This window comes from Bos mutus, chromosome 13, assembly GCF_027580195.1.
Source record: "Bos mutus isolate GX-2022 chromosome 13, NWIPB_WYAK_1.1, whole genome shotgun sequence".
Classification (NCBI taxonomy): Eukaryota; Metazoa; Chordata; class Mammalia; order Artiodactyla; family Bovidae; genus Bos; species Bos mutus.
Window position 1 is genome coordinate 64,641,668 of NC_091629.1, and position 27,695 is coordinate 64,669,362.

The 27,695-nt window shown below is 39.2% G+C and overlaps 1 protein-coding gene across 4 annotated transcripts in view; it reads left to right on the forward strand.

The window, feature by feature from the left end:
- Positions 1 to 27,695, forward strand: part of TRDMT1 (tRNA aspartic acid methyltransferase 1) — a 104,338-nt gene that overhangs the window by 32,867 nt on the left and 43,776 nt on the right. For 2 of the 4 annotated variants that reach the window (XM_070381900.1, XM_005891916.2), the window contains exons 1-2: positions 5,653 to 5,809; positions 25,428 to 25,537. In XM_070381900.1, coding sequence (XP_070238001.1) covers positions 5,746 to 5,809; positions 25,428 to 25,537 — 174 coding nt within the window. In that variant the 5' untranslated portion in view covers positions 5,653 to 5,745. Of the gene's footprint in view, positions 1 to 5,652; positions 5,810 to 25,427; positions 25,538 to 27,695 lie in introns of those variants that run through there. The other 2 variants (XM_070381901.1, XM_070381902.1) reach the window with 2 other exon arrangements.

The window sequence follows — 27,695 nt, forward strand, 5'->3', positions numbered from 1 at the left end:
TCTAGGTTGTAGTGGCAGCAAAGAATGGGAGAAAGCAAACTTAGGGCAGAAAAGTGAGTCTGGAATTACATGGTGAACACCCTGAAGGATCAGAGTGAACATTTTGTAATCAGGCTGCATGGGGATGGGGTTCTACCATCTTTTCTCTCACAAAGTTGGTATTTTTCATGAACTCTTTCCTGTACTTGTTCTTCCTTCTTACAATGTAACATCCTTGGTCATATTTATTTTGATTTATAACACTAATGCTTAACAGGTTCTAGATTTCATATATTGATTGTTAACCATATATAAATCACTGTAACTGCATAGCTCTGTTTATATAGAAAGATACTAATATATACTAATATATATATTTATGGCACTGTATTATGTAATAAATATTAGAAAAGTTTGTTTCATGCATTATGAATGTTAGCATGTATAACATCACATGATGTTAGCATGTATATGATTTCTATAGGCTTAGTTGGTTTAAAAGTATATTTGCTTATAGCAGATTTTTAAAATGTGTTCTTTCAAGATCATTTCAGTTTGAGCAGATAATTAACATGTGGCCCAATCAGGACTCACTGCTTCAAATACTAATCCAGCTACAGAATTTTAGAACTAGAGGGCCCTCAACAATCATTTCCTCTTCTTTCTTTTGTTGTATTTTACAGATAAGGAAACTGGGCTCACCGCCAAGGCACACAACCAATTATTGGCAATGCCAGGGCTAAGACTGTGTTCTCTGATATCTTTCTACCACACTACCCCTATCAGTGGCAAATAAGAAAACACTCAAAGGCCAATACACATGTACAGTTAAAATATTTCATAGGACACATCAAAATGGATGTCAGGCATATAATTGAGACACAGTAGCCATAGTTTGTTAATAGTATTGCATTAGTACATGTAAAAGTTTCTATCCGATCAGTTATTTCAAGTTCTTGTGGTGGTTCAGTCATGAGTCGTGTCCGACCCTTTGTGACCCCATGGACCCTCCAGGCTCCTCTGTCCATGAGGTTCTCCAAGCAAGAATACTGGAGTGGGTTGCCATTTCCTTCTCCAGGGATCTTCCCAGATCAGCGATCTAGCCTGTGTCTCCTGCATTGGCAGGCAGATTCTTTACCACTGAGCCACCAGTTTTTATTTCTGTGTTTGAGTTATTAAGTCATGTCCGACTCTTTGCAACCCCATGGACTGCAGCACGCCAGGCTCTTCTGTCCTCCACTATCTCTCTGAGTTTGCTCAAACTCATGTCCATTGAGTCAGTGATGCTATCTAACCATCTCATTCTCTGTCGCCCCCTTCTTCTTTTGCCTTCAATCTTTCCCAACATCAGGGTCTTTTCCAATGAGTTGGCTCTTCGCATCACGTGGCCAAAGTATTGGAGCTTCAGCTTCAGCATCAGCCCTGCTAATGAATATTCAGGGTTTATTTCCTTTAGGACTGACTTGTTTGATATTCTTGCAGTCCAAGGGATTCTCAAGAGTCTTCTCCAGCACCACAGTTCAAAAGCATCAATTCTTTGGCGCTCAGCCTTCTTTATGGTCCAACTCTCACATCCATACATGACTACTGGAAAAACCATAGCTTTGACTAGACGGACCTTTGTTGGCAAAGTGATGTCTCTGCTTTTTAATATTCTGTCTAGGTTTGTCATAGCTTTCCTTCCAAGGAGCAAGCGTCTTTTAATTTCATGGCTGCAATCACCATCTGCAGTGATTTTGGAGCCCAAGAAAATAAAATCAGTCACTGCTTCTACTTTTTCTCCTTTTATTTGCCATGAAGTGATGGGACCAGATGCCATGATCTTAGTTTTTTTAATGTTGAGTTTCAAGCCAGCTTTTTCACTCTCCTCTTTCACCCTCATTAAGAGGCTCTTTAGTTCCTCTTCACTTTCGGCCATTAGGATGGTGTCATCTGCATATCTGAGGTTGTTGATATTTCTCCCAGCAATCTTGATTCCAGCTTGTGATTCATCCAGCCCAGCATTTCGCATGATGTACTCTGCATATAAGTTAAATAAGTAGGGTGACAATATACAGCCTTGTCGTACTCCTTTCCCAATTTGGAACCAGTCTGTTGTTCCATGTCTGGTTCTAACTGTTGCTTCTTGACCTGCATACAGGTTTCTCAGGAGACAGGTAAGGTGATCTGGTATGCCCATCTCTTGAAGAATTTTCCACAGTTTGTTGTGATCCACAGAGTCAAGGGTTTTAGCATAGTCAATGAAGCAAAAGTAGATGTTTTTCTGGAACTCCCTTGCTTTCTCCATGATCCAACGAATGTTGGCAATTTGATCTCTGGTTCCTCTGCCTTTTCTAAACCCAGCTTGTACATCTGGAAGTTCTCGATTCATGTACTGTTGAAGCCTAGCTTGAAGGATTTTGAGCATAACCTTGCTAGCATGTGAAATGAGCGCAACAGTACGGTAGTTTGAGCACTCTTTGGAATTGCCCTTCTTTGGGATTGGAATGAAAACTGACCTTTTCCAGTCCTGTGGCCACTGCTGAGTTTTCCAAATTTGCTGACATATTGCATGCAGAACTTTCACAGCATCATCTTTAAGGATTTGAAATAGTTCAACTGGAATTCCATCATCTCCACTAGCTTTGTTTGTAGTAATGTTTCCTAGGGCCCACTTGACTTCACATTCCAGGATGTCAGGTTCTAGGTGAGTGACCACACCATCTTGGTTATCTGGATCATTAAGACCTTTTTTGTATAGTTCTTCAGTGTATTCTTGCCACCTCTTCTTAATCTGTTCTGCTTCTCTTAGGTCCTTACCGTTTCTGTCATTTATTGTGTCCATCCTTGCATGAAATGCTTCCTTGATAGCTCCAATTTTCTTGAAAAGATCTCTAGTCTTTCCCTTTCTATTGTTTTCCTCTATTTCTTTGCACTGTTCATTTAAGTAGGCCTTCTTATCTCTCCTCGCTATTCTCTGGAACTCTGCATTCAGTTGTTTATAGCTTCTCTCTTCTCCTTTGCCTTTAGCTTCTCTTCTTTTCTCAGCTATTTGTAAGGCCTCATTAGACAACCACTTTGCCTTCTTGCATTTCTTTTCCTTTGGGATGTTTTTTGTCACTGCCTCCTGTACAATCTTACGAACCTCTGTCCATAATTCTTCAGGTACTCTGTCTATCAGATCTAATCCCTTGAAACTTTTAGTTACCTCCACTGTATAATCATAAGGGATTTGATTCAGGTCATACCTGGATGGTCTAGTGGTTTTCCCTACTTTCTTCAATTTAAGTCTGAATTTGGCAATAAGGAGCTGATGATCTGAGCCACAGTCAGCTCCCGGTCTTGTTTTTGCTGACTGTATAGAGCTTCTCCATCTTTGGCTGCAGAGAATATAATCAATCTGATTTCGGTGTTGGCCACCTGGTGATGTCCATGTGTAGAGTCTTCTCTTGTGTTGTTGGAAGAGGGTGTTTGCTATGACCAGTGCGTTCTCTTGGCAAAACTCTATTAGCCTTTGCCCTGCTTCATTCCGTATTCCAAGGCCAAATTTGCCTGTTACTCCAGGTGTTTCTTGACTTCCTACTTTTGCATTCCAGTCCCCTATAATGAAAAGGATATCTTTTTTGGGTGTTAGTTTTAGAAGGTCTTGTAGGTCTTCATAGAACCGTTCAACTTCAGCTTCTTGAGTGTTACTGGTTGGGGCATAGACTTGGATTACTGTGATATTGAATGGTTTGCCTTGGAAACGAACAGAGATCATTCTGTCGTTTTTGAGATTGCACCCAAGTACTGCATTTCGGACTCTTTTGTTGACTATGATGGCTACTCCATTTCTTCTAAGGGATTCCTGCCCACAGTAGTAGATATAATGGTCATCTGAGTCAAATTCATCCTTTCCAGTCCATCTTAGTTCGCTGATTCCTAGAATGTCGATGTTCACTCTTGCCATCTCCTGTTTGACCACTTCCAATTTGTCTTCCATGGACCTAACATTCCAGGTTCCTATGCAATACTGTTCTTTGCAGCATTGGACTTTACTTTCAGCACCAGACACATCCATAACTGAGTATTGTTCCCACTTTGGTCTAGCAGCTTAATTCTTTCTTGACCTGTTCATAATTGTCCTCACTCTTCCCCAGTAGCATATTGAACACCTTCAGACCTGGGGGAAGACACAAGGGAAGCCATTAGTACAACTCAATTTCTCCTAACAATAGTGAACGTGTGTGGGACTTCTCTGGCAGTCCAGTGGTTAAGAATCTGAGTTTCTAATGCAGGGGGCACAGGTTTGATCCCTGGTTCAGGAACTAAGATCCCACATGCCTTATGGCATGGCCAAAAATAAATAAATAAATAACATTCGGTGGTAATGGGAACAATAGAAAAACACTTCACAATGAGACCATTTCTGCTCCTCCCAATATCTGTGTTTTCTTAGTTTGTAATTGAGCTTCTAACAATTTGGTGATTAGATCATCTTGGAGAAGGAAGGCCACAGCACTTGAAGGGCCATAACTGTAAGGGAAGAGGACCCTAAAAGGCCTTCCTGGATTAGACCTCTTCCCCCATAGCCTCTGCTTTAGCTCCTCTCTGAAGAACCCAGATGATTAGTATCTGATGTATATTGTCTGAGTTTTTCAGATCCTGAAACTACCACAAAGTGGAAGAAAGTAACTACTTGATGATGATGAGCACTGGCTCCAGACCTTCTAGCACCTAAAGACTGACCACTATCAAACAATCTGAGAATGGTGCCCAGCCCTTACCTTGCCTTTAAAACTGCTTTGCTGAAACCCTTAGGAGAGTTCTGGGTTTTTGAACATGCGCCAGCTGTTTGCTTTGCTTCACCCTGCAATAAACCTTTTTCTGCTCCAAACTCTGACACTGTGCATCAGGCATGTGAAATTGCTTTCGATAACTTAAAAATAGTTCTAAGTTACATTAACAGCAGTTCCTATCTTGGGGCTATTTTCCAAGTTAAAATAGCTTGCCCCAGAGCTCCCCTGTATTAGCTCAAGGGGACCTCCGGGGCACCTGTGCTGGTTTCTGCCCCTGTAACTCTCAGATCTTCTCTGGGTAAGAGGCTGATTTAGTTCCCTCACTCAAGCTAAGGCCCAACCCCAGGCATGAGGTACATGTTCAAGCCTAATGGAAGAAGGGTTTGGACGCTTCTGGCTTTCAAAGAGGGAAAAGCAGCAAGCCTGAAAAGTGAGTGTTTGTGGATTCTAACCTCTGTTAATTGACTTTGAGGCACAGGCCCTCTGGTGTACCCAGGATTTTCTTTTTTCCTCTCAAGGTACTTTAGAAGGAAGATGGAGAGTAAATCAAGCAATGGAGTGGCTTTCATTCTCTTGGGATGCCTTGGTGCTTTCTGTCCCTTGTCCACCTGCCTACCCTTGCCAGTCCCTGAGCCCCAAGGCTGCCCTGTGAAGACCTGAGCCAGAGCCTAGGAAGTAAAGTGAAGTGAAGTCGCTCAGTAGTGTCCGACTCTTTGTGACCCCATGGGCTGCAGCCTACCAGGCTCCTCTGTCCATGGGATTTTCCAGGCAAGAGTACTGGAGTGGGTTGCCATTTCCTTCTCCAGAGGATCTTCCCAACCCAGGGATTGAACCTTGGTCTCCCGCATTGTAGGCAGACGATTTACCATCTGAGCCACCAGGGAAGTCCTAAGAGGAGGGAACTGAAAAGCCGCGGAACTAGAGATGAGAGAGCGGCGGGGCCGGGGGGAAGGAGGAGCCACGGGACCGGCAGGCCTAGCTCCAAGGAGGAGGCGGTGGCGGCGCGGGAATGGAGCCCTTGCGGGCCCTGGAGCTCTACAGCGGAATTGGGGGCATGCACCAGGCTCTCAGAGGTGAGACGGTACAGGGCGCCACTTCATCTGCGAGTCGGAGCTGGTCAGAGTTCGGGCTCCAGGGAGGGGCGGAGCGGCGAGGCACTAAGGGCGGAGACTGGAGGGGAAACGGTCTGTGGGGGAGGGGCGGGAGAGTTGCTCGGTTGTCTTGGAAACCGCCCGCGCGGCGCCCCAGCTGTCCCCTGGGGAGGAGACTCCCTTCCTCCGCCCGGTCCGAAGGGCGGGAGGGGTACCTGCTGGGAGTCGTGATCCGCATGGCTTGGCTGTAAAGTCGAACCAAAATGGTGCCTACGGAGCGGGAGGGGCGAACCCCCTGCCCTGTGCCAAACCCCAGTTCTGAGTGAGGCTGTCCCCGAGAGGCCTGGAAACTCGGTCCTTTACCCTCTAGGAACTCACACCGGGGGAGGGGAGGACGCTGGGCAGGTTCCTGGTGGTGAGGGCTTGGATCTTCCAAGTGATAACTACAACGCGAGGTAGAAGTTAGTGAACACTAAGTAGAACCGAAGGGGAAGTCTGGAGAAAACAATCCTAGTCAGTTGTGATAGTTGAAAAGAAACATTTTGTTACTTCTGGTCTAGATACATTTAGGCTCCAGAAGACTGAGTTCAAACTTCGTTGAAATGTGACCTTAACATTTTTGAACCTGTGTCTTGGTTTTACAATGTGACAAGTATTTCTTTCAGAGATGAAACGTTAGGAACCTTAAAGAAAAATTGTTTAAAATGTTTAATAATGCCTGGTACATTGTAACCACTCAAAATATTATAAATATTGTCCTCATGTACCTCTTGCATTTTGAGGTTTTAGATTTGTTTGGTGCTAAGTTGGAACTGCAAGGTTCATGTCGGCTGTTTGCACTCAGAAATGTTTACTGAACGAGCCCCTCTTCAGTTCCGGGTTCTATGCTAGGCACTGGAGTTGTAGAGTGACAAATAGACATGGAACGTATATGTTTATTCTTAAATTACTATGACGACCACAAAACTGAAACCTCCCTGCTTCCCTTTTTTAGTACCAAGGGTAACACGAGACTAGTACTGTAAGATACGGACAGTATGTCTTAAGTTGAGCACGTAAATTTTCTAAGCATATATATTGAGTGAATCTAGAAGAGATTAGTGATGATTAAATTTTTATTACCAATTATTTGATGGCTCTCTGTGTTCAGTTCTCTATGTAAAGTAACAAAATTTACCAGCGGGAAAACAAAACTAGCATTACTTGTGCTCTTAGTTAATTTTCTAAGATTGTCAGCATTTTACCCCCCTATCTTAAAGCCCCTTAAAGGTTACTTAGTGCTGTAATTCAGCCACTCCTTAAATGTTGGATGTTAATCCACCCCCCGCCCCCATTTTTTGCAAGTTTAAATGTGCTGCAATTAATTATTGAGCATTAATCTTGGTTTTCTCTTTAGCATGTTTTCTAGAAGTCAAATTAATTAATGAAAGACTATGTGCTAGTTACTAAGTCAAAAATACTGAGAATTTTTGGACTTTTGGTGATACAGCAGGTTGCTTTTCAGAGAATTTGAGTGCCTCCTTCAACTACATTTTCCTCAGGATTTGTATTACCCATTTTTAACCTTTGTGAATTTGTTAGGGGAAGTTGTGTAATTTTAGTTTGTGTTTTTTGGGAGTTAATAAATGATTAGATATTTTCCCCCCTACTAGCCATTGCAACCTGAATTTGTCTATACATATTTCTATTACTACTGCTACCATCCCAAATCTAAGTTATGTCATCTCTCACTTAAAATATTAAAATAGTTTCCCAACTGCTCCCCTACTTTCTTCCACTCTGCTTCCTTGCGCCATCCTTTCTCCATTTAGCAACAAAGTGATCTCTTACCTGGTAAGCTGGATCGTGTCACTCCCTGGAGTCAGTGGTCTCCCTCTGAGGTTAGAATCACAGTCCCCTCTTCGTAAAAGGCCTGTGAGATCTAGCCTCCGTCCACCTCTTCAGCCTTATCTGCCAGTCTCGCCTGCTTCTCTTTTCCAGGCTTCCAGTTCTTCTTTCTCTTTGTTCCTCAGACCTTCAGAATTCCCCTTATGCTCTGGCCTTAGCTTTTGCTATCATCTCCACCCAAGTGCCCTAACCTCAGGCTTTCATGCTGCAGCTGCATTTTGTCTTCCGCAGCTCAGTAACATGTGGCTGCTTCAGAACAGTCTTCCTCTGCTGACCCTAGGATCCACAGTACCCCTCCTGTGGCCTCTCCACCTGGACGTTCTATCATCTTTTGACTTGAGGTTGGCATATTAGGATATTGCTTCTTGTCTTTCAACATTCATTTATTTGATGTACTAAAATTAAATTTTTTTTCTGTAATAAAATACGTTGCTGTTTTCCATGGGGTTTTTATTAATATATAATAATGCAAACTAGTAACAATGGTGGTTAGCTGCAACAATTACTAAGGAGTTTTTATATGTCATTCCCTTCTCCAGTGGACCACATCCTGTCAGACCTCTCCGCCATGATCCGCCTGTCTTGGGTGGCCCCACACGACATGGCTTAGTTTCATTGAAACAAGGCTGTGGTCCGTGTGATTAGATTCACTAGATTGACCACTTAAGTATTCTTGCCTTGAGAACCCCATGAACAGTATGAAAAGGCAAAATGATGGGATACTGAAAGAGGAACTCCCCAGGTCGGTAGGTGCCCAATACACTACTGGAGATCAGTAGAGAAATAACTCCAGAAAGAATAAAGGGATGCAGCCAAAGCAAAAACAATACCCACTTGTGGATGTGACTGGTGACAGAAGCAAGGGCCGATGCTGTAAAGAGCAATATTGCATTGAAACCTGGAATGTTAGGTCCATGAATCAAGGCAAATAGGAAATGGTCAAACAGGAGGTGGCAAGAGTGAACGTCGACATTCTAGAAATCAGTGAATGAAAATGCACTGGAATGGGTGATTTTAACTTAGATGACCATTATATCTACTACTGTGGGCAGGAATCCCTTAGAAGAAATGGAGTAGCCATCATGGTCAACAAAAGAGTCTGAAATGCAGTACTTGGGTGCAATCTCAAAAATGACAGAACGATCTCTGTTCGTTTCCAAGGCAAACCATTCAATATCACAGTAATCCAAGTCTATGCCCCAACCAGTAACACTCAAGAAGCTGAAGTTGAACAGTTCTATGAAGACCTACAAGACCTTTTAGAACTGACACCCAAAAAAGATGTCCTTTTCATTATAGGGGACTAGAATGCAAAAGTAGGAAGTCAAGAAACACCTGGAGTAACAGGCAAATTTGGCCTTGGAATACGGAATGAAGCAGGGCAAAGGCTAATAGAGTTTTGCCAAGAGAACGCACTGGTCATAGCAAACACCCTCTTCCAACAACACAAGAGAAGACTCTACACATGAACATCACCAGGTGGCCAACACCGAAATCAGATTGATTATATTCTCTGCAGCCAAAGATGGAGAAGCTCTATACAGTCAGCAAAAACAAGACCAGGAGCTGACTGTGGCTCAGATCATGAACGCCTTATTGCCAAATTCAGACTTAAATTGAAGAAAGTAGGGAAAACCACTAGACCATCCAGGTATGACCTGAATCAAATCCCTTATGATTATACAGTGGAGGTAACTAAAAGTTTCAAGGGATTAGATCTGATAGAGTGCCTGAAGAACTGTGGACAGAGGTTCGTAACACTGTACAGGAGACAGGGATCAAGACCATCCCCATGGAAAAGAAATGCAAAAAAGCAAAATGGTTGTCTGGGGAGGCCTTACAAATAGCTGTGAAAAGAAGAGAAACGAAATGCAAAGCAGATAAGGAAAGATACAAGCATCTGAATGCAGAGTTCCAAAGAATATTAAGGAGAGATAAGAAAGCCTTCCTCAGTGGTCAATGCAAAGAAATAGGAAAAAAACAACAGAATGGGAAAGACTACAGATCACTTCAAGAAAATTTGAGATACCAAGGGAACATTTCATGCAAAGATGGGCTCGATAGAGGACAGAAATGGTATGGACTTAACAGAAGCAGAAGATATTAAGAAGAGGTGGCAAAAATACACATAAGAACTGTACAAAAAAAATCTTCATGACCAAAATAATCACGGTGGTGTGATCACTCACCTAGAGCCAGACATCCTGGAATGTGAAGTCAAGTGGGCCTTACAAAGCATCACTATGAACAAAGCTAGTGGAGGTGATGGAATTCCAGTTGCGCTATTCCAAATCTTGAAAGATGATGCTGTGAAAATGCTGCACTCAATATGCCAGCAAATTTGGAAAACTCAGCAGTGGCCACAGGACTGGAAAAGGTCAGTTTTCATTCCAATCCCAAAGAAAGGCAATGCCAAAGAATGCACTCAGGCACAATGCACCGCACAATTGCACTCATCTCACACGCTAGTAAAGCAGTGCTCAAAATTCTCCAAGCCAGGCTTCAGCAATACGTGAACCGTGAACTTCCAGATGTTCAAGCTGGTTTTTGAAAAGGCAGAGGAACCAGAGATCAAATTGCCAACATCCGCTGGATCATGGAAAAAGCAAGGGAGTTCCATAAAAAACATCTATTTCTGCTTTATTGACTATGCCAAAGCCTTTGACTTGTGGATCACAATAAACTGTGGACAATTCTGAAAGACATGGGAATACCAGACCACCTGACCTGCCTCTTGAGAAACTTATGTGCAGGTCAGGAAGCAACAGTTAGAACTGGACATGAAACAACAGACTGGTTCCAAATAGGAAAAGGAGTACGTCAAGGCTGTATATTGTCACCCTGCTTTAACTTATATGCAGAGAACATCATGAGAAATGCTGGACTGGAAGAAGCACAAGCTGGAATCAAGATTGCTGGGACAAATATCAGTAACCTCAGATATGCAGATGACACCACCCTTATGGCAGAAAGTGAAGAGGAACTCAAAAGCCTCTTGATGAAAGTGAAAGAGGAGAGTGAAAAAGTTGGCTTAAAGCTCAACATTCAGAAAACGAAGATCATGGCATCTGGCCCCATCAGTTCATGGGAAATAGATGGGGAAACAGTGGAAACAGTGTCAGACTTTATTTTTTGTGGCTCCAAAATCACTGCATATGGTGACTGCAGCCATGAAATTAAAAGACGCTTACTCCTTGGAAGGAAAGTTAGATAGCATATTCAAAAGCAGAGACATTACTTTGCCAACAAAGGTCCGTCTAGTCAAGGCTATGGTTTTTCCAGTAGTCGTGTATGGATGTGAGAGTTGTACTGTGAAGAAAGCTGAGTGCCGAAGAATTGATGCTTTTGAACTGTGGTGTTGGAGAAGACTCTTGAGAGTCCCTTGGACTGCAAGGAGATCCAAGCAGTCCATTCTGAAGGAAATCAGTTTGAATATTCATTGGAAGGACTGATGCTGAAGCTGAAACTCCAGTACTTTGGCCACCTGATGCGAAGAGCTGACTCATTGGAAAAGACCCTGATGCTGGGAAAGATCGAGGGCAGGAGGAGAAGGGGACGACAGAGGATGAGATGGTTGTGTGGCGTCACCGACTCGATGGACATGAGTGAGCACACTCCAGGAGATGGTGGAGGACAGGGAGGCCTGGCGTGCTGCAGCCCATGGCGTTGCAGAGTTTCGGACATGACTGAGTGACTTAACTACAGCAGCAATAGAGTACCAGAGACTCATAAGCAATAGAAATTAATCTCTCACAGTTCTGAAGGCTGGGAAGTTCAAATCTTCATGATAGCATGGTTGAATTCTGGTGAGGGTCGTCTTCCAGGTTGCCTGCTCATCATGTTGTCACTTGGTAGAAGAGAGGGGAAGCAAACTATCTCCTTACTTTCAGGGCATTTATCCTACTCATGAGAGCTCTACCCTCATTCACCTACTTCTCATCCTAATGACCTCCCCAAAGCCCCACCTCCTAGCACCATCACACTGGGACGTGAAGTTTCAACATATGGATATGGGGGGAACATTAACATACAGTCCATGACACCAGTCTCCTGTCTGTTTCTCTGACAAACAAGCATGTTCCCATCTTTGGACCTTTGCATTGTCTCTCTTTTCTGGTCTAGAAGCATCTTTTCTCAGATATGTCCCAGACCTGCTCCCTCATTTTCTTCAGGTTGCTGCTACTGAGACATCCTCTAACCAACCTACATACAAATATAACCAGGTTCTTCTTCTACACTGTCTGGCTTACTCTCCTTTATTTGTACCATAGTACTGTTCATGATTAGGCATAGTATATACTTATATACTTACTTATTTGTTGGTTGACCCCCCCACAACTAGAATATAATTCCATAATAGGATAGATTTTGTCTAGAACATCACTTACACATATTTGTGGAATGGATAGGTGAACAAGGGTCACGTTTGCCATGAACTCTATAGCTTAAAGTAGATATCATTATACTGTGACAAATTTAAGCTTAGGTATTAAGTCTGAATCATGAAGGTCTCTCTCTCTTTTTTGTTTTTTTTGGATGAGCTAAATCGGCACTTCCCAAAGTTGATCCATGGATAACATTTTAAAGGATGTGAAAAGGTGTTATGCAGGGTATAGAACAAATTGTGTGTGTGTGTGTGTGTGTGTGTGTGTGTGTATGTATGTGTATGTGCTGGAGAGTGACCAGTTGAATAGAAGCATAAAAAGTTTTTATGTGTGTGAGTATATGTGAAATTTTAATAGATAATAGAGTTTTTTCTCTGTATCACATGATAAGACATTTGAACTTTTCTCAAAATAATCACACCTATTGAGAATAAGTTGGTTTTAACTCAGTGTAGAATTTTAATCATATGTTGTTATAATCATGAGATATGGTAAAATTAATTGGAAGTTTAACTTTATTCCTGTCAAGAAATGTTATTTCTTTGTATGGAAAGTTGAAAAGAAGAGGTTGATATATGAGAGTATATCTGTGAGTGACTCCAGAATGATTATTATCATAAAGGTGTATAAAATTAATATTACATGTAGAATTTGGTATTTTTTGGTGTCTGGAGCCTTCTTAGGATTTATTTTGGCTTTTTGCTTTGCCATTGGGAAATTACTAGGAGTATATCTGAAGCGTGATCTTCAGAAATAGTGCCAAACTGCTCTCATCCTCCCTAAAAGCAAAATATAAAAGCATAAATATATATATATATATATATCTTCCTAGATGGCAGGAGATGCAGGTTTGATCCCTGAGTCAGAGAGATCCTTCTTGGAGGAGGAAATGGCAACCCAGTCTAGTATTCTTACCTGGGAAATCCCATGGACAAAGGAGCCTGGAGGGCTATAGTCCATAGGGTTGCAAACAGTTGGACATGACTGAGTGACTGAGCATGCACGCACATCTTTGGAAAATAAGTAGATTGTATGTTGAGATTTTAAAAATACTATAAATACCATTAGTTTACCTGGATCAATAGTTGCTCTTACCTTTTCACTAGTTCTTTTCATTCTGGGACTTTTAATTACCACAAGCCTAGCATAACTCTTGGACTAAGGTAAAACTACTCCATTAGAGAGTTAATTATAATAGTTTTTCAGCATCTATTAGTGACTTTTGTTCAAACTCAATAGTGAATTTAATAATCCCTTTGTTCTCAGTGAATGAGACTTCATTTAAGCAACAAACATCATAGCCTTTTAGCGCATGCATGACCCTCATAGACTATGGCATGTTCCTTAATTATAGGTCAATATCAGTCCACAAAGAACCCATAATTCAAAGGATTTATACACAGTTCTAGTAGGAGCACTTGAACTTTAATATTAATAGATCAAATAAGAGATACTAAATAAGTAATTTTGCCTTATTTACATTTTGTCCTAAAATCCCTGAAATTTAGATGATAATAAGGTTCCACAGTACTTTTAATTTCTCTGCTTCTTCAGAAGACATTTTGTTTTTGTGGCCTCATTTTATTTTTGTTATTATTTTCTGAGTTGTTTTAAAAATAATTGTTGATTTTGCCTTAATGCTGATCATTTATCTCTACTTGACTCTCCATCCAATGAGATTTCCTTAAGTTAATTTTGATTTGTCAGAATATCAGTGACCAGGCTTGAAGAAAAAATATGTGAATCTATAATGTTACAGTTTTTTGTTGTTTTTTTTTTGTGTGGGTTGGCATTTCAGTATTTGGCTAGGGAAGCATGCTTGAAATCCAGAGATCTGTTTCTCATAAAAGGTTGTCTTTTGCATTTCTCCCATGATTGTATCATCAAAGGGCTTGTGATTTCATCAAAACCAAAACCCAAACATATATACATATGCCCTTAAATACATATTTGTCATAAATTCTTCAATGTAATATATTCATTTTCCCTCCAAAAACTATACTTTGGAAAGAGGATATGGCCTTATATTATAGTTCTCATGAAGGGTGCTGATATTCTTCAACTACCTTATTTTAGTTTGAACAACAAAGTAATAAAACACTGCTTGGAAAAGTTACATTAGCTTGAAAAAACTTAATACCCATTTAGGATGCTTGTTGGGGTCACTTGAAATTGGTGAAAAATGTTACAGCCAAATTTAAAGATTTAGAGATAATTTTGGGGAAGATGACCTTACAATTATAAGTATTAGATATCATTGTAAACAAACCTTCTAGAAATTGCATTACAAAGCAATACACTATGGGGTTACTTTGTGGAGATCACAAATAGCTAATGGGTAGTTGTGGTTGGCATAATATTTCCAGTGACATCATCATGCATGGACTCAAAAAAAGTGCTAGATCTTAAGTAACTTTGAAATTGATGTGCTGTTGAAAATTGTTAGATAACTTAAAAAGTGGCTCCATGGATGGTAAAGACCGTGATTTCAAGATGCATATTGAATAATCTTGTTTCATGAAATTTGAGTGGACAAACCAATGTTTCTAAATGAACATAATAAGAAAGTGTTATTTAAAATGTTTACGTAACTAAATTAATAAATTATATAATATGAAGTCATTTCCTTTCATCGTCTGTATTATGGAAATGGCTTTACCTCTCATTTTGGCTAGTCTTATGTGGAAAATGGGCAACTGGCTTTTATGCTAGTTGTCATATTTGGGCACATATGTACAATATTGCATGTGTGTGTAATGTAGATGAGTATGGACATAGAAAAAAGTCAGGAAGCATGCACATTGTCCCGCTTTCAGTGTTAGCTTCTGGGGTGGAGTGGGGCTGAGGGTCTTGCTCTCCAGCACACATCAAGCACATCACCACTTCAGTGCTGTTGAACTTGCTGTTCCCTCTGCCTGGCACCCTGCTCCCCACATAGACACGTGCTTAGTCCCTGTGTTTACTCTTATGTCATCTTCTCATTCTTCCCTGGTCAGTATCAAAAACTGCACCTTCTGCTCTGCCTCCCTGTCCCCCTTTCTGTTTGATTTTTACCCTGCTGCTGCTGCTGCTGCTGCTGCTGCTGCTAAGTCGCTTCGGTCATGTCCGACTCTGTGTGACCCCAGAGACGGCAGCCCACCAGGCTCCCCAGTCCCTGGGATTCTCCAGGCAAGAACACTGGAGTGGGTTGCCATTTCCTTCTCCAATGCATGAAAGTGAAAAGTGAAGGTGAAGTCGCTCAGTCGTGTCCGACTCTTGGCGACCCCATGGACTGCAGCCCACCAGGCTCCTCTGTCCATGGGATTTTCCAGGCAAGAGTACTGGAGTGGGGTGCCATTGACTTATCTGGATTTTTACTATAAGCATTTACTATTACCTATCATACTGTTTTACTTGGTTATGTTTCTAATTGCCTCTCCTAAAATGGAATCTCCATCAGGTGCGGATGTTTCTGTGTCAGAATCTTGTTTGTTTTGTGTGTGTAGAGATTTATCTTGTTGACTGTTGTATCGTTGGCATCAAGAATAGTGCTTGCACAAAGCAGATACTCAACAAATATTTGAATGAGTAAGTTATACAGCATGAGCGTTTTATTGACTGTTGATATTGTCAGGTTCATTTTTAAAGGACATACCAGCTTAAATTTCATAGTGTTTGTGTGACTATAGATATACCAATATAATACCTAAGACTATATAATTTACTAGGTGAGATTATTTTAATTTTTTGATAACATATGAAGTTGAATATTTTAAAAATATTTTTACATTTAGTGCTCTTTTTATTTTTAACTGTGTAATACATTTGTTGAAAGTTGGGAAATACTGAGACCATTCTTATTCATTCAGGACATAATTGCTGACTGATTTCTAAGTTCAGTCGCTCAGTCATGTCCGACTCTTTTCGACCCCATGAACCGCAGCACGCCAGGCCTCCCTGTCCATCACCAACTGCCGGAGTCCACCCAAACCCATGTCCATGGAGTCGGTGATGCCATCCAACCATCTTATCCTCTGTCGTCCCCTTCTCCTCCTGCCCCCAATCCCTCCCAGCATCAGGGTCTTTTCATATGAGTCAGCTCTGCACATCAGGTGGCTAAAGTATTGGAGTTTCAGCTTCAACATCAGTTCTTCCAGTGAACACCCAGGACTGATCTGCTTTAGGATGGACTGGTTGGATCTCCTTGCAGTCCAAGGGACTCTATAGACATGCTCTGTTCTCTCCTCCAGAGATTATAGTCTGCTAAGGAAATACCCATGCTGGACAAATGCAGAAGAAAATTTAAAAATTCTATATGATGCTCATGTAGGGCTAATCCTTGTTGAGGATTTAGATTTTATCTTTTCAATCTGTGTCCTACATGGGTCCATGAACACTAAAATAAATTATAGCTTTTTTCACATGGAATATCTTGAATTTTTCTTTGCCAGTAAATGTCTTTGTTAACTTTTGATATTTGATGGTTGTGTGACATTCCATTTTATGGAATGTCCATTCCATTCCACAATTAGGTTGCTTGTAATTTTCACTGTTATAAATAACATGCCATTGATACATCATATGCGTCTCTTCTCTACATCTCTGTTATTGCCTTAAGTACTAGTTTCCTGTTGCTGCTGTAACAGTTGACCATAAACTTAATGGCTTAAAGCAACACAGATATATTCTCTTACAACTCTGGAGGTCAGATGTCTTAACATCAAGGTGTTGCCAGGGCTGGTTCCTTCTGGAGGCCCTAGGAGAGAATCTCCTTCCTGGCCTTTTCCAGTGTTTGTAGGTCACCTGCATTTGGCTCGTGACCCCTTCCTCCATCTTCAGAGCCAGAAGTGTAGCATCTTCACATCTTTCTCCCTGACCTCTGCTTCCCTCATCACATCTTCTTCTCTGACTCTAACCGTCATTCATCCTTCTTGTGATTATACTGGGTCTATCATTATAACCCAGGATAATCTCCTCTTGATCCTTAGTCATATCTGCAAAGTCCCCATTGCTATGTAAGGTAACATTTCACAAGCTTCAGAGATTAGGATGTGGACATCTTTGAGGGGTCTTTATTCTATCTGCCATACCTTAGGGTATGTGCCCCAGTATAAAATTGGTAAGTTCAAAGCAGTTTTTAGACTTTAGATACATACGGCCAAACTCCTAAAACATTGAATCCTCAATTGATGTTCACATCTGCAGTGAAAATTCCTATCACACCTATATATATATATATATTTCAACGTTTGATATTCTTATTTTTAAAAGTCTTTGTACTTTTGATAATAGCAAACATTTATTGAGTGACCACTGTATGGTGAGCACAAATGTAAGAATCTTACAGGTATTAAGTAATTTAATCCTCAGGCAACTGTGATGTAGGTACCTTATTATCTCTGTTTTATAGGTGAAGACACTCAAGAGTTTGTTTAAGTCACACAGTTGGAAAGAGTGAAGCTAAAATTCAAACACAGGCAACGAGCCAACTAGGTATCCTTTTCTAAATCTTTTCTTGGACTATGTGAACAGATGCACACACATGTATGCACATACACACATTTTGAATAAAAGATCTCTTAGGGTGTGCCTGTGACAGCCTTGATTATAAAAAATAATGGTAGCTAATATTTTTGAGTACTATGTGGCTTAGTGAAAAAGGTTTGCGTACAGTCAGGAGGAGTACGGAGGAGGAAAATGAGCAATGAAGTTAATTGAATGCATTTTCCTCTGAGGTCTTAGGACTAGCCTGTGCTTTCTGGTCTAGTGCAGAGTTATAAAATTTCAGTTCAGTTCAGTTGCTCAGTCGTGTCTGACTCTTTGCAACCCCATGAACTGCAGCACGCCAGGCTTCTCTGTCCATTACCAACTCCCACAGCCTACTCAAACTCATGTCCATCGTGTCGGTGATGTCATCCAACCAGCTCATCCTCTGTCGTCCCCTTCTCCTCCCTCCTTCAGTCTTTCCCAGCATCAGGGTCTTTTCTAGTGAGTCTCTTCTTTGCATCAGGTGGCCAAAATATTGAAGCATCAGCCTCAGCATCAGTCCTTCCAGTGAATATTCAGGACTGATTTCCCCCAAGATTGACTGGATGGATCTTCTTGCAGTCCAAGGAAATATCAAGAGTCTTCTCCAACACCACAATTCAAAAGCATCAATTCTTTGGCGCTCAGCTTTCTTGAGAGTCCAACTCTCATATGCATACTGGATGTTTTTCCTACTGGAAAAACCATAACTTGGATTAGATGGATATTTGTTGGCAAAGTAATGTCTCTGCTTTTTAATATGCTGTCTAGGTTGGTCATAGGTTTTCTTCCAAGGAGCAAGCATCTTAATTTCATGGCTGCAGTCACCATCCACAGTGATCTTGGAGCCCAAAAGAATAAAGTCTATTACTATTTCCATTGTTTCCCATCTATTTGCCATGAACTGATGGGACCAGATGCCATGATCTTAGTTTTCTGAATGTTGAGTTTTAAGTCAAATTTTTCACTCTCCTCTTTCACTTTCATTAAGAGGCTCTTTAGTTCTTCTTCGCTTTCTGCCATAAAGCAAAGAAAGACTCAGAATGGCAGGAGAGGAGTTTTAATCTTGGGGATCTTTATGATTGATAACATAATTACACTTTTACAACAAGCCTTTGTTTTTCCACTCACAACCAACTAGATACAGAGTACTGATGCTTATGTCATCTGTAAGTTCTTCATTGACTTGGTCAGAATGAACATGTCAGAAGTTGTCATCTTTAAATTATGAGAAAGCATCACCAAAAACATGAACAATTCATAGATGTTAATTCACTCACAGCAAATTTATGTAAAATAGTCTTTGTTGTTTAAATCTGTAATAGGCTGCATTACATGTGTTTATTTAAATAAAATGTGTTTTTAAACATGGTTGTGCCTTTAAAGAGTTTAAGGTGAAGGTCTTAGATGTCATGGGGAAAGTGGAGAAGACAGATTTCTATCCTTTGAATTCTGTTAAGTGTTTAAATAGGTGGGCTTCCCAGGTGGCTCAGTGGTAAAGAATCTGCTTGCCAATGCAGGAGACTCAGGTTCCATCTCTGGGTCAGGAAGATTCCCTGGAAAAGAGAATGGCAACCCATTGTAGTATTCTTTCCTGGGAAATCTCTTGGACCGAGGAGCCTGGCGTGCTACAGTCCATGGGCTCGCAAAGAGTCAGACACAACTTAGCAACTAAACAACAACAACAATATTTAAAGAGTTAGCTTTCAACTCATTATATTGGGTGCCATATGTTGATCTTTTAAAAACTATCTCAGTTTAATTCTTGTTGTTTTTTATTCTTTTGACTATTGTGTTGATGGGATAAAATGATGCATTGAGTTACAACTGTTTGCTGGTGTGTGTGTGTGGGAGGGCCTCTGTGTGTTTTGAGGATGTAGCTAGTGTATAAGAATATATTCTTGTCTGTTCTTGAAATTTACTTTTCTTTTGGTTTTTCAGGGTTATAACAGAGAAGTATTGAATTCTTTTTTTCAAGATAAAAATTTTTTGTTTGCTTTTTACTGATGATAAGTAAGTAAGTAAGTGTTAGTCGCTGAGTCGTGCCTGACTCTTTGTGACCCCATGGACTGCAGCCCACCAGGCCACGAGATTTTCCAGGCAAGGATACTGGAATGGGTTGCCATTTCCTTCTCCAGAGGATCTTCCCAACCCAGGGATCAAACCCGGGTCTCCTATACTGCAGGCAGATTCCTTACTGATTAAGCAACAAGGGAAGCCCATTATAAAATATAAAATATTTTACTGATTATAAAATACATTATTATTGTAAAAAAAAAAATCCCACAAATAATCCAAGAAAGTTTAAGAAAGAGGTAAGAATCACCCCAGAATTACACATCTGCCATCAAGATATAGCCCCATTGACAGCTGGCTTTTTTTTTTTTTTTTTAATGTGTACACATACACTTTATATTTGCCTCAGTGTGATGATCTCTATGCCATGTATGTTGTTGGCCATGGCATTATTTCATTCCTTTTTATGGCTAGGTAATATTCCATTGTATGTATGTGCCTCATCTTCATCCATTCACCTGCCAGTGGCCTTTAGGTTGTTTCCATGTCTTGGCTGTTGTGCGTAGTGCTGCTATGAACATAGGGGTGCATGTATCTTTTTAAATTATAGTTTTGTGTGGATATATGCCCAGGAGTGGGATTGCTGTATCTTACGGTAACTCTTATTTTTAGCTTTGAGGAACCTCCATACTGTCTTTCAACAGTTAATGTACCAGCTTACATTCCCATCAACAGTGTAGGATGGTTGCTTTTTCACTACACCTTCTCCAGCATTTGTTATTTGTAGACTTCTTTGTGATGGCCATTCTGACCAGTGTGAGGTTGGTACCTCCTTGTAGTTTTGATTTGTATTTCTCTAATAATTAGTGGCGTTGAGCATCTTTTCATGTGCTTGTTGGCCATCTTTATGTCTTCTTCATGGCAAATAGATGGGGGGAGGAGTGGAAACAGTGGCAGATTTTATTTTCTTGGGCTCCAAAATCACTGTGGATGGTGACTGCATCCAGAAATTAAAAGGGGCTTGCTCCTTAGAAGAAAAGCTATGAAAACCTAGACAGCATATTAAAAAACAGATCATCTTGCAGACAAAGGTCAGTATAGTCAATGGTTTTTTCAGTAGTTATATATGGTTGTGAGAGTTGGACCATAAAGAAGGCTGAGCACCAAAAAATTGATGCTTTCAAATTGTGGTGCTGGAGAAGACTCTTGCAAGTCCCTTGGACAGCAAGGAGATCAAACCAGTCAATCCTAAAGGAAATCAACCCTGAATATTCATTGGAAGGACTGATCCTGAAACTGAAGCTCCAGTACTTTGGCCACCTGATTAGAAGTGACCCATTGGAAAAGACCCTGATGCTGGGAAAGATTGAAGACAGGACAAAAAGGGGGTGACAGAGGATGAGATGGTTGGATGGCATCTCTGACTCAATGGACATGAGTTTGAGAAAACTCCAGGAGGTAATGAAGGACAGGGAAGTCTGGTGTGCTGCAGTCCATGGAGTTTCAAAGAGTTGGACGTGATTTAGTGACTGAACAACATCAATAATGTTTTCTTTGGAGAAATGTCTATTTAGTTCTGCCCATTTTTCAGTTGGGTTTTTTGATTTTTGTTGTTGTTGAGTTGTATGGGCTGATTGTATATTTTAGAAATTAAGCCCTTGTTGGTTGCAGATATTTTCTCCCACTCCATAGGTTGTCTTAGATTTCGTTTTGCTTATGGTTTCGTTTGCTGTGCAAAAGCTTCTAAGTTTGATTAGGTCCCATTTATTTATTTTTGCTTTTATTTCTGTTGCCTTGGGAGACTGACCTAAAAAAAAATTGGTATGATTTATGTCAGAGAATGTTTTGCCTATGTTTTCTTTTAGGAGTTTTATAGTGTCATGCTTTATGTTTAAGTCTTTAAGCCATTTTGGATTTATTTTTGTGTATGGTGTGAGGATGTTCTAACTTTATTGATTTACATGTGGCCATCGAACTTTCCCAGCACCATTTGCTGACTTTTCCCTGTTCTATATTCTATATTCTTGACTCCTTTGTCAAAGGTTAATTGACATAGGTGTGTGGGTTTATCTGGGCTTTTACTCTGTTCCATTATCCATGTATCTGTTTTTATGCCAGTAGCATTTTGATTACTGTAACTTTGTAGTATCATCCATAGTCTAGGAGAGTTTTGCCACCTGCTTTGTTCTTTTTCCTCAGGATTGCTTTGGCAATTCTGGGTCTTCTATGGTTCCATATACATTTTAGGATTATTTGTTCTAGTTATGTGAAAAATGTCATGAGTAATGGATTGCTTTGGACAGGATGGCTGTTTTCACGATGCTAATTCTTCCAATATGAGAGCATGGATTATCTTTCTATTTCTTTGAATCCTGTTCTTTTTTGTTCATTATAGTTCTCAGCATATAAGTTTTTGATCAGGCTTATTCCTAATCAAATTTAATTTTTATTTAATTTTTTGGTATGATTTTTAAAGGAATTTTTTTTGCATTCCTTTTTTGATATTTCATTGTTAGTGTAAAGAAATGCAACTTATTGTTATATTTGAAGTGTAAGAATCTTTAAAAAGAAGTAGGAAATATACTTTGGCGATCATTTTAAATTCAGAATCCTTGCATGTCTGTTTTTGCTAAATACTTTTTAGTTTTAATTAAGCTTGACTTTGAATGAAAAGAAATAGACATTTGATGTATTCAATTGATCTTCTATTTCACAACTAGATGTCAGTGTTAGCGTACCTGATTACATGTTTCAGGTTGATTATAATGAGGTAATTCAAGAATGACTCACCTATATGAGAAACAGTTCAGAAAAAAATGATAAGGAAAAGAAGAAAAAAAGCAACTTTCCTTATTTCAAAGGAGGCCAGTTAATTTTATATTTACATTCTAAAATGATTTTTCCCCACATTAGCTATGTATGAACAATTTAAACTTTTTGATTTATTTGGTTAGGAAAGGCAGGTAGAGTGTTGTGCTTATACCTTTTACTCCCAACAACCAGAGGTTCTTCCTTGCAGCTTTTCCAGAAAGTGTGATCAGAAAAAGGAGGAAAATAATCACTATTCAAACATGGTGTGTATGTGTGTTTTTTGCCCACTTATTAAGAAACATATTTAAGAGCAGGAATTATGCATGTAATTCCAGTGACATTTCTAACATTTCACTTCAAAGTCTCTCTTGACATAACTAAATCTGCCTTTTTTTTACTTTAAGGCTCATGTAAATAGGAATATCCTTTCCTTGTAGATCTAATCTGACAATTTTCAAAAATAATTTATGCTATGTTCATCTAATTATACAGTATCTCACCTTTTTTAAAATCTATGCTTCCTGTTAATATTAACAAATATGCAATCCATAATAAACCAGAAATATCATGAATAAAATCCAGGTAAAGCAATAGATCAAAATACTGAAAACATGTCCTTCCCTTCTACTTTCCCAACAGATCCTGTGGATCTCTTTTTCCCCAACCCTCTCCCCTCTGAGAATGACTACTCTTGGACCATTTAAAGTGATAGGGCTCCCTTGGGCAAAATCTACTGAATTATATTTGTTTGGATTTTTAAAACACTTTCAAAATCTGTGTATGTAGCTTAACAAAGATTTTTGGAGGCTATAGATTTAAAGTATACGGTAAGAAATATCAAGACAACTTGTCTTTGGAGCTCAGTTTAAGGTTTTGGTAGAATTGAAAGGCATGGTTTTTAAGAGTATTATTTAAGTAGTTTAACTTTTTCCTTAACACACTCATACCTCAAAACAATTCTGTTTTGAAAAGGCAGGGTGAATTAGTGTCAGGAAGATCTTAGTATGTTTATTTTTCATCATGGAAATAACTTTCTAGGTCATGTGGTAGATCGTAATTTTATTACAGTAAAATATGTGCACACAGTGCATTTGTTTATTGACTTTAAAAATCTATTGTTTTCTGAGAAAGAATTTTTGGTTCATCAGTTTTTGTATCACCACATAAAACATGCCTTTGGCAGTTTTTGTCAGTTTTTATGTCTTCCGGGCACATAATACAAGAACATAAAATTAATTATTGATTGTGGTACAGATTTGGCACATCACTGTGGGTTTTCAATCAGCCTATAAAAAGAGAAAAATCATATCAACTAACTCCAGGCATTCCCAGCTTGCTGTATATGTAATAGAAATGCAAGCAGGTGGCATCATGCTAATTACAACACTTCCTGTTTAGCAACACAGTGGAATAGTTCAATGAAATTTACTTAATTCCCAGCTCTCTTACAATGATTAGTAGTTGCTTAGTTCTTAACCTTGATTATAAGGTTTGTGATTTTGCAAATTGATTCTTACATACTAATTTTTGTTATTTGTTTAAAAGCCTTCTTCATTTATGTTTCAAGATCTCTCTGATACCTTTGACAAAGATATAATTTAGAACTTAAATTTACTTTATACGAAGGCAGATTAATTATTGGATTTAAACTCAATCAGAGGCAGCTGCCTATGATATTACTAACTGGACCGTGAAGCTTCCAGTGACCTATATACAAGGCAGCAGGGTACCTAGAGAGAGTTGGTCCTAGCCCAGGTTCTTGAGCCTGGTAGTAGACGTGTAGTAAATATTTACTTGGATGCATTTATCCCCTTGTTTCTCTCTGGCATCCTCTTTCCTAGGCCTCAGTGTAGTGTTGTGATTGTTTCTGAGTGTGTGTTTGCTTCCTCTTTGCCCCATCTTCTGTGATCTGGTTTTTATTTCCAGGTCCTTGTGACATGCGGCCTAGCTCCTCACATCCTAATGTTTTTCTCTTTAATTTTTTGATATTTGGGCTGCCAAATTTAACTATTAAAAGAAATGGTTATTAAAGAAATAGCTATTTGGAGCTACTATTTAACTTTGTAATACTTTCTCTGATGATTTTCCTAAGACCTCTCCAATACTTTTATTTCAAGAACTCTTCACATTTTCTACTGATTTGGGACAGGGTTTACACATAATTGGGTTTGTATGTGTTTTGAGAAAGAAGTGCAAAGAGGGTGGTAATTGCAAAATACAACAGCAGTTACAAATTTTGACTGCTATTTTAAGACTATACCAAAATTCTCTGAATCTGAAAGCATTATGAAAACGCCTTTCTTCAGCTGCAAGACAGAGCAATGAAGGAAGACATACACTTGTAATTATTTCTCTTGCTCTTCTTAAGTTCTCTCCTGATCTGTCAAAATTTTTAAATTTTGGTCTGTGAAATTTTTATATTTGGACACAAATTAATTTTTCATTCCATTTAAAAACTTACCAAAGCATTCAAGGAGTGAATTCTGTGATATGTGAGTTACATGTTAATAAAGCTATTAAAAAAAATTTACCTGAAACTTACCAAAACTTACCTAAAAGTATTTCCAGTGGTAGTGGGAAGCACAACTGTATTAATGTTAGAAGATGAGGAACAAATTGTAGTTAATTTCTAAATTTCCAAGCCATTTGACTTTTAAGAATATCTTTCACTTTTATGTTTTTGGTTTAATTTAGGAAAACTTTCCATTTGACTCATAAATGTATACCTTAATGGAGGAAGGAAAGCAAATATGAAACATTTGTCTTATTTTTGGCACCAGAATGTTGTTGAGAGAGATGAACCAGAGGTACATAAATATTCCACTTCCCACCTGGTTCTTCCTGGCTTTGTTGTCGACTGACAACCTGAGATCTGACTAGATAATTGAGGAAGTGAGGAAATGTACTACAAAATTCTGTTATTTTAGCCCTTTTCTATAATGAACAAATTGATCTTCAGGACTTGACATTCTAAGATATTTCGTTTATCATTACAGAAAGCTGTATACCTGCACAAGTGGTGGCTGCTGTTGATGTAAACACTGTTGCTAATGAAGTATACAAGTATAATTTTCCTCACACACAGTTACTGGCCAAGACAATTGAAGTGAGTAACAATTATTATTCTTTTAATAAGTATATAGCAAGTAAAAATGTGATTGAGGAATACTGCAAGATACTGATTTTTGGTGTCTTCATTTGAAGATAAGTCATATATAAATGAAAAGGTTTAGGAGAAGGGAATTAAATTTATATTTTTTAACTCTGTCAGAAGGTAGCATGTAATTTTTTTTCCTTTTTCCTTTTTAAAAATTTCTAGCTTTAGAGAGATAAGATCAGTAATTTGGTCTTGAAAGAATTGAAAAGTAAGCATATACTCTACTTCTAAATGTTTAGTTTTATAATGATATTAAACTTGGCTTAATTCTTAATTTTTAACCAGTACTCAGGTACAGTATGGAGAAGGCAATGGCACCCCACTCCAGTACTCTTGCCTGGAAAATCCATGGACGGAGGAGCCTGGTAGGCTGCAGTCCATTGGGTCGCTAAGAGTCAGACACGACTGAGCGACTTCACTTTCACTTTTCACTTTCATGCATTGGAGAAGGAAATGGCAACCCACTCCAGAGTTCTTGCCTGGAGAATCCCAAGGATGGGGGAGCCTGGTGGGCTGCCGTCTCTGGGGTCGCACAGAGTTGGACACGACTGAAGCGACTTAGCAGCAGCAGCAGGTACAATATATATATAGCAGGAGGGAAAAAAGAGAAAATGAAAAAAAATCATTGGTTATATTATTGGGTTGGCCAAAAAAGTTCATTCAGGTTTTTCTGTAAAGGTGTAGGCAAAAACCGGGATGAATTTTTTGGCCAACCCAATACTTACTGAATACTAAAAAAAAAATTTTTTTTTTATTTTTAATTGAAGAATAATCACTTTACAATATTGTGTTGGTTTCTGCAATACATCAACATGAATCAGCCATAAGTATACATATGTCCTCTCCCTCTTAAATCTCCCTTCCACCTCTCACTCCATCCCACTCCTCTAGGTTGTCACAGAGCCCCAGTTTGAGTTTGAGTCATACTGTAATTCCACTGGCTATCTATTTTACATATGGCAGTGTATATGTTTCCATGATACTCTCTTCTTGTTGACGCCTGTCAAGGTTAAAGATAGTTTTTTGCTTGTGATGAACTCAGCAGAAGTATTTAATGCATTGTTACTTTCAAAATACAGTGTAATATGAAATTGTGTTTTTTCTCCCAGTCTTATGTTGTGCAAAATTTTACACATATTTCTCATGAAACTGTAATTTATATGCAAGAAACTGTACTCTTTGTGTATAGTTTGAGTTTTGACCAATGTCCATGGGGTTGCAAGACTTGGACAAGACAGCGCACACACACTCACACAACATCCGCTACCCTAAAATGCTCCTAAGTGTCAGTCTCTTACCCAGCCCTAGCAACCACTGATCTGCTTTCAGTCATTACAAATTAAATATTCTATTTCTAGTATACCATAAATAAAATCATGAGTGTAATTTTTCTGAGTGTGACTTCTTTTGTTTAGGGTAATGTTTTTTGCATTGTATCAATCAGTAGTTGCCTCTTCATTACTATTCCATGATATTCTGTATGTACAGGTATTTGTGGAAATTTCATATTGCAAAATGTGTATCCGTTCACATGTTTGACATTTAGATTGTTTCTAGTTTTTGACTATTATAAAAAGGTTGCTGTGAAGATCCATGTATAAGTTTTTGTGTAGACTTTTTTTTTCTTGTGGGTAAATACCGAGGAGTAGAATTGCTGGAGTGTATGATAGACTTCTTTAATTTTATGAGAAAATGCCAACTGTTTCACGTAGTGTTCATACCATTTTATACTCACACAGTCAGTGTTTAAGTGTTTCAGTTATTTTACATCTTTACCAAAAGTTGCTATTGTCAATCTTTTAAATTTTAGCCTCTCTTGTGAGCATACAGTGATATTATGATTTCAATTTGCATTTCCCTGGTGACTAATAATGTTGAGTACTTTTTTATTGGCCATTTCTATGTCTTCTTTGATGAAATTTCTTTTTTACTTTTTTTTTTAATTGGTATGTTTGTGCTTTTTCATACTGTTCATGGGGTTCTCAAGGCAAGAATACTGAAGTGGTTTGCCATTCCCTTCTCCAGTGGACCTAAACTGTGGAAAATTCTGAAAGAGTTGGGAATACCAGACCACCTGATTTGCCTCTTGAGAAATTTGTATGCAGGT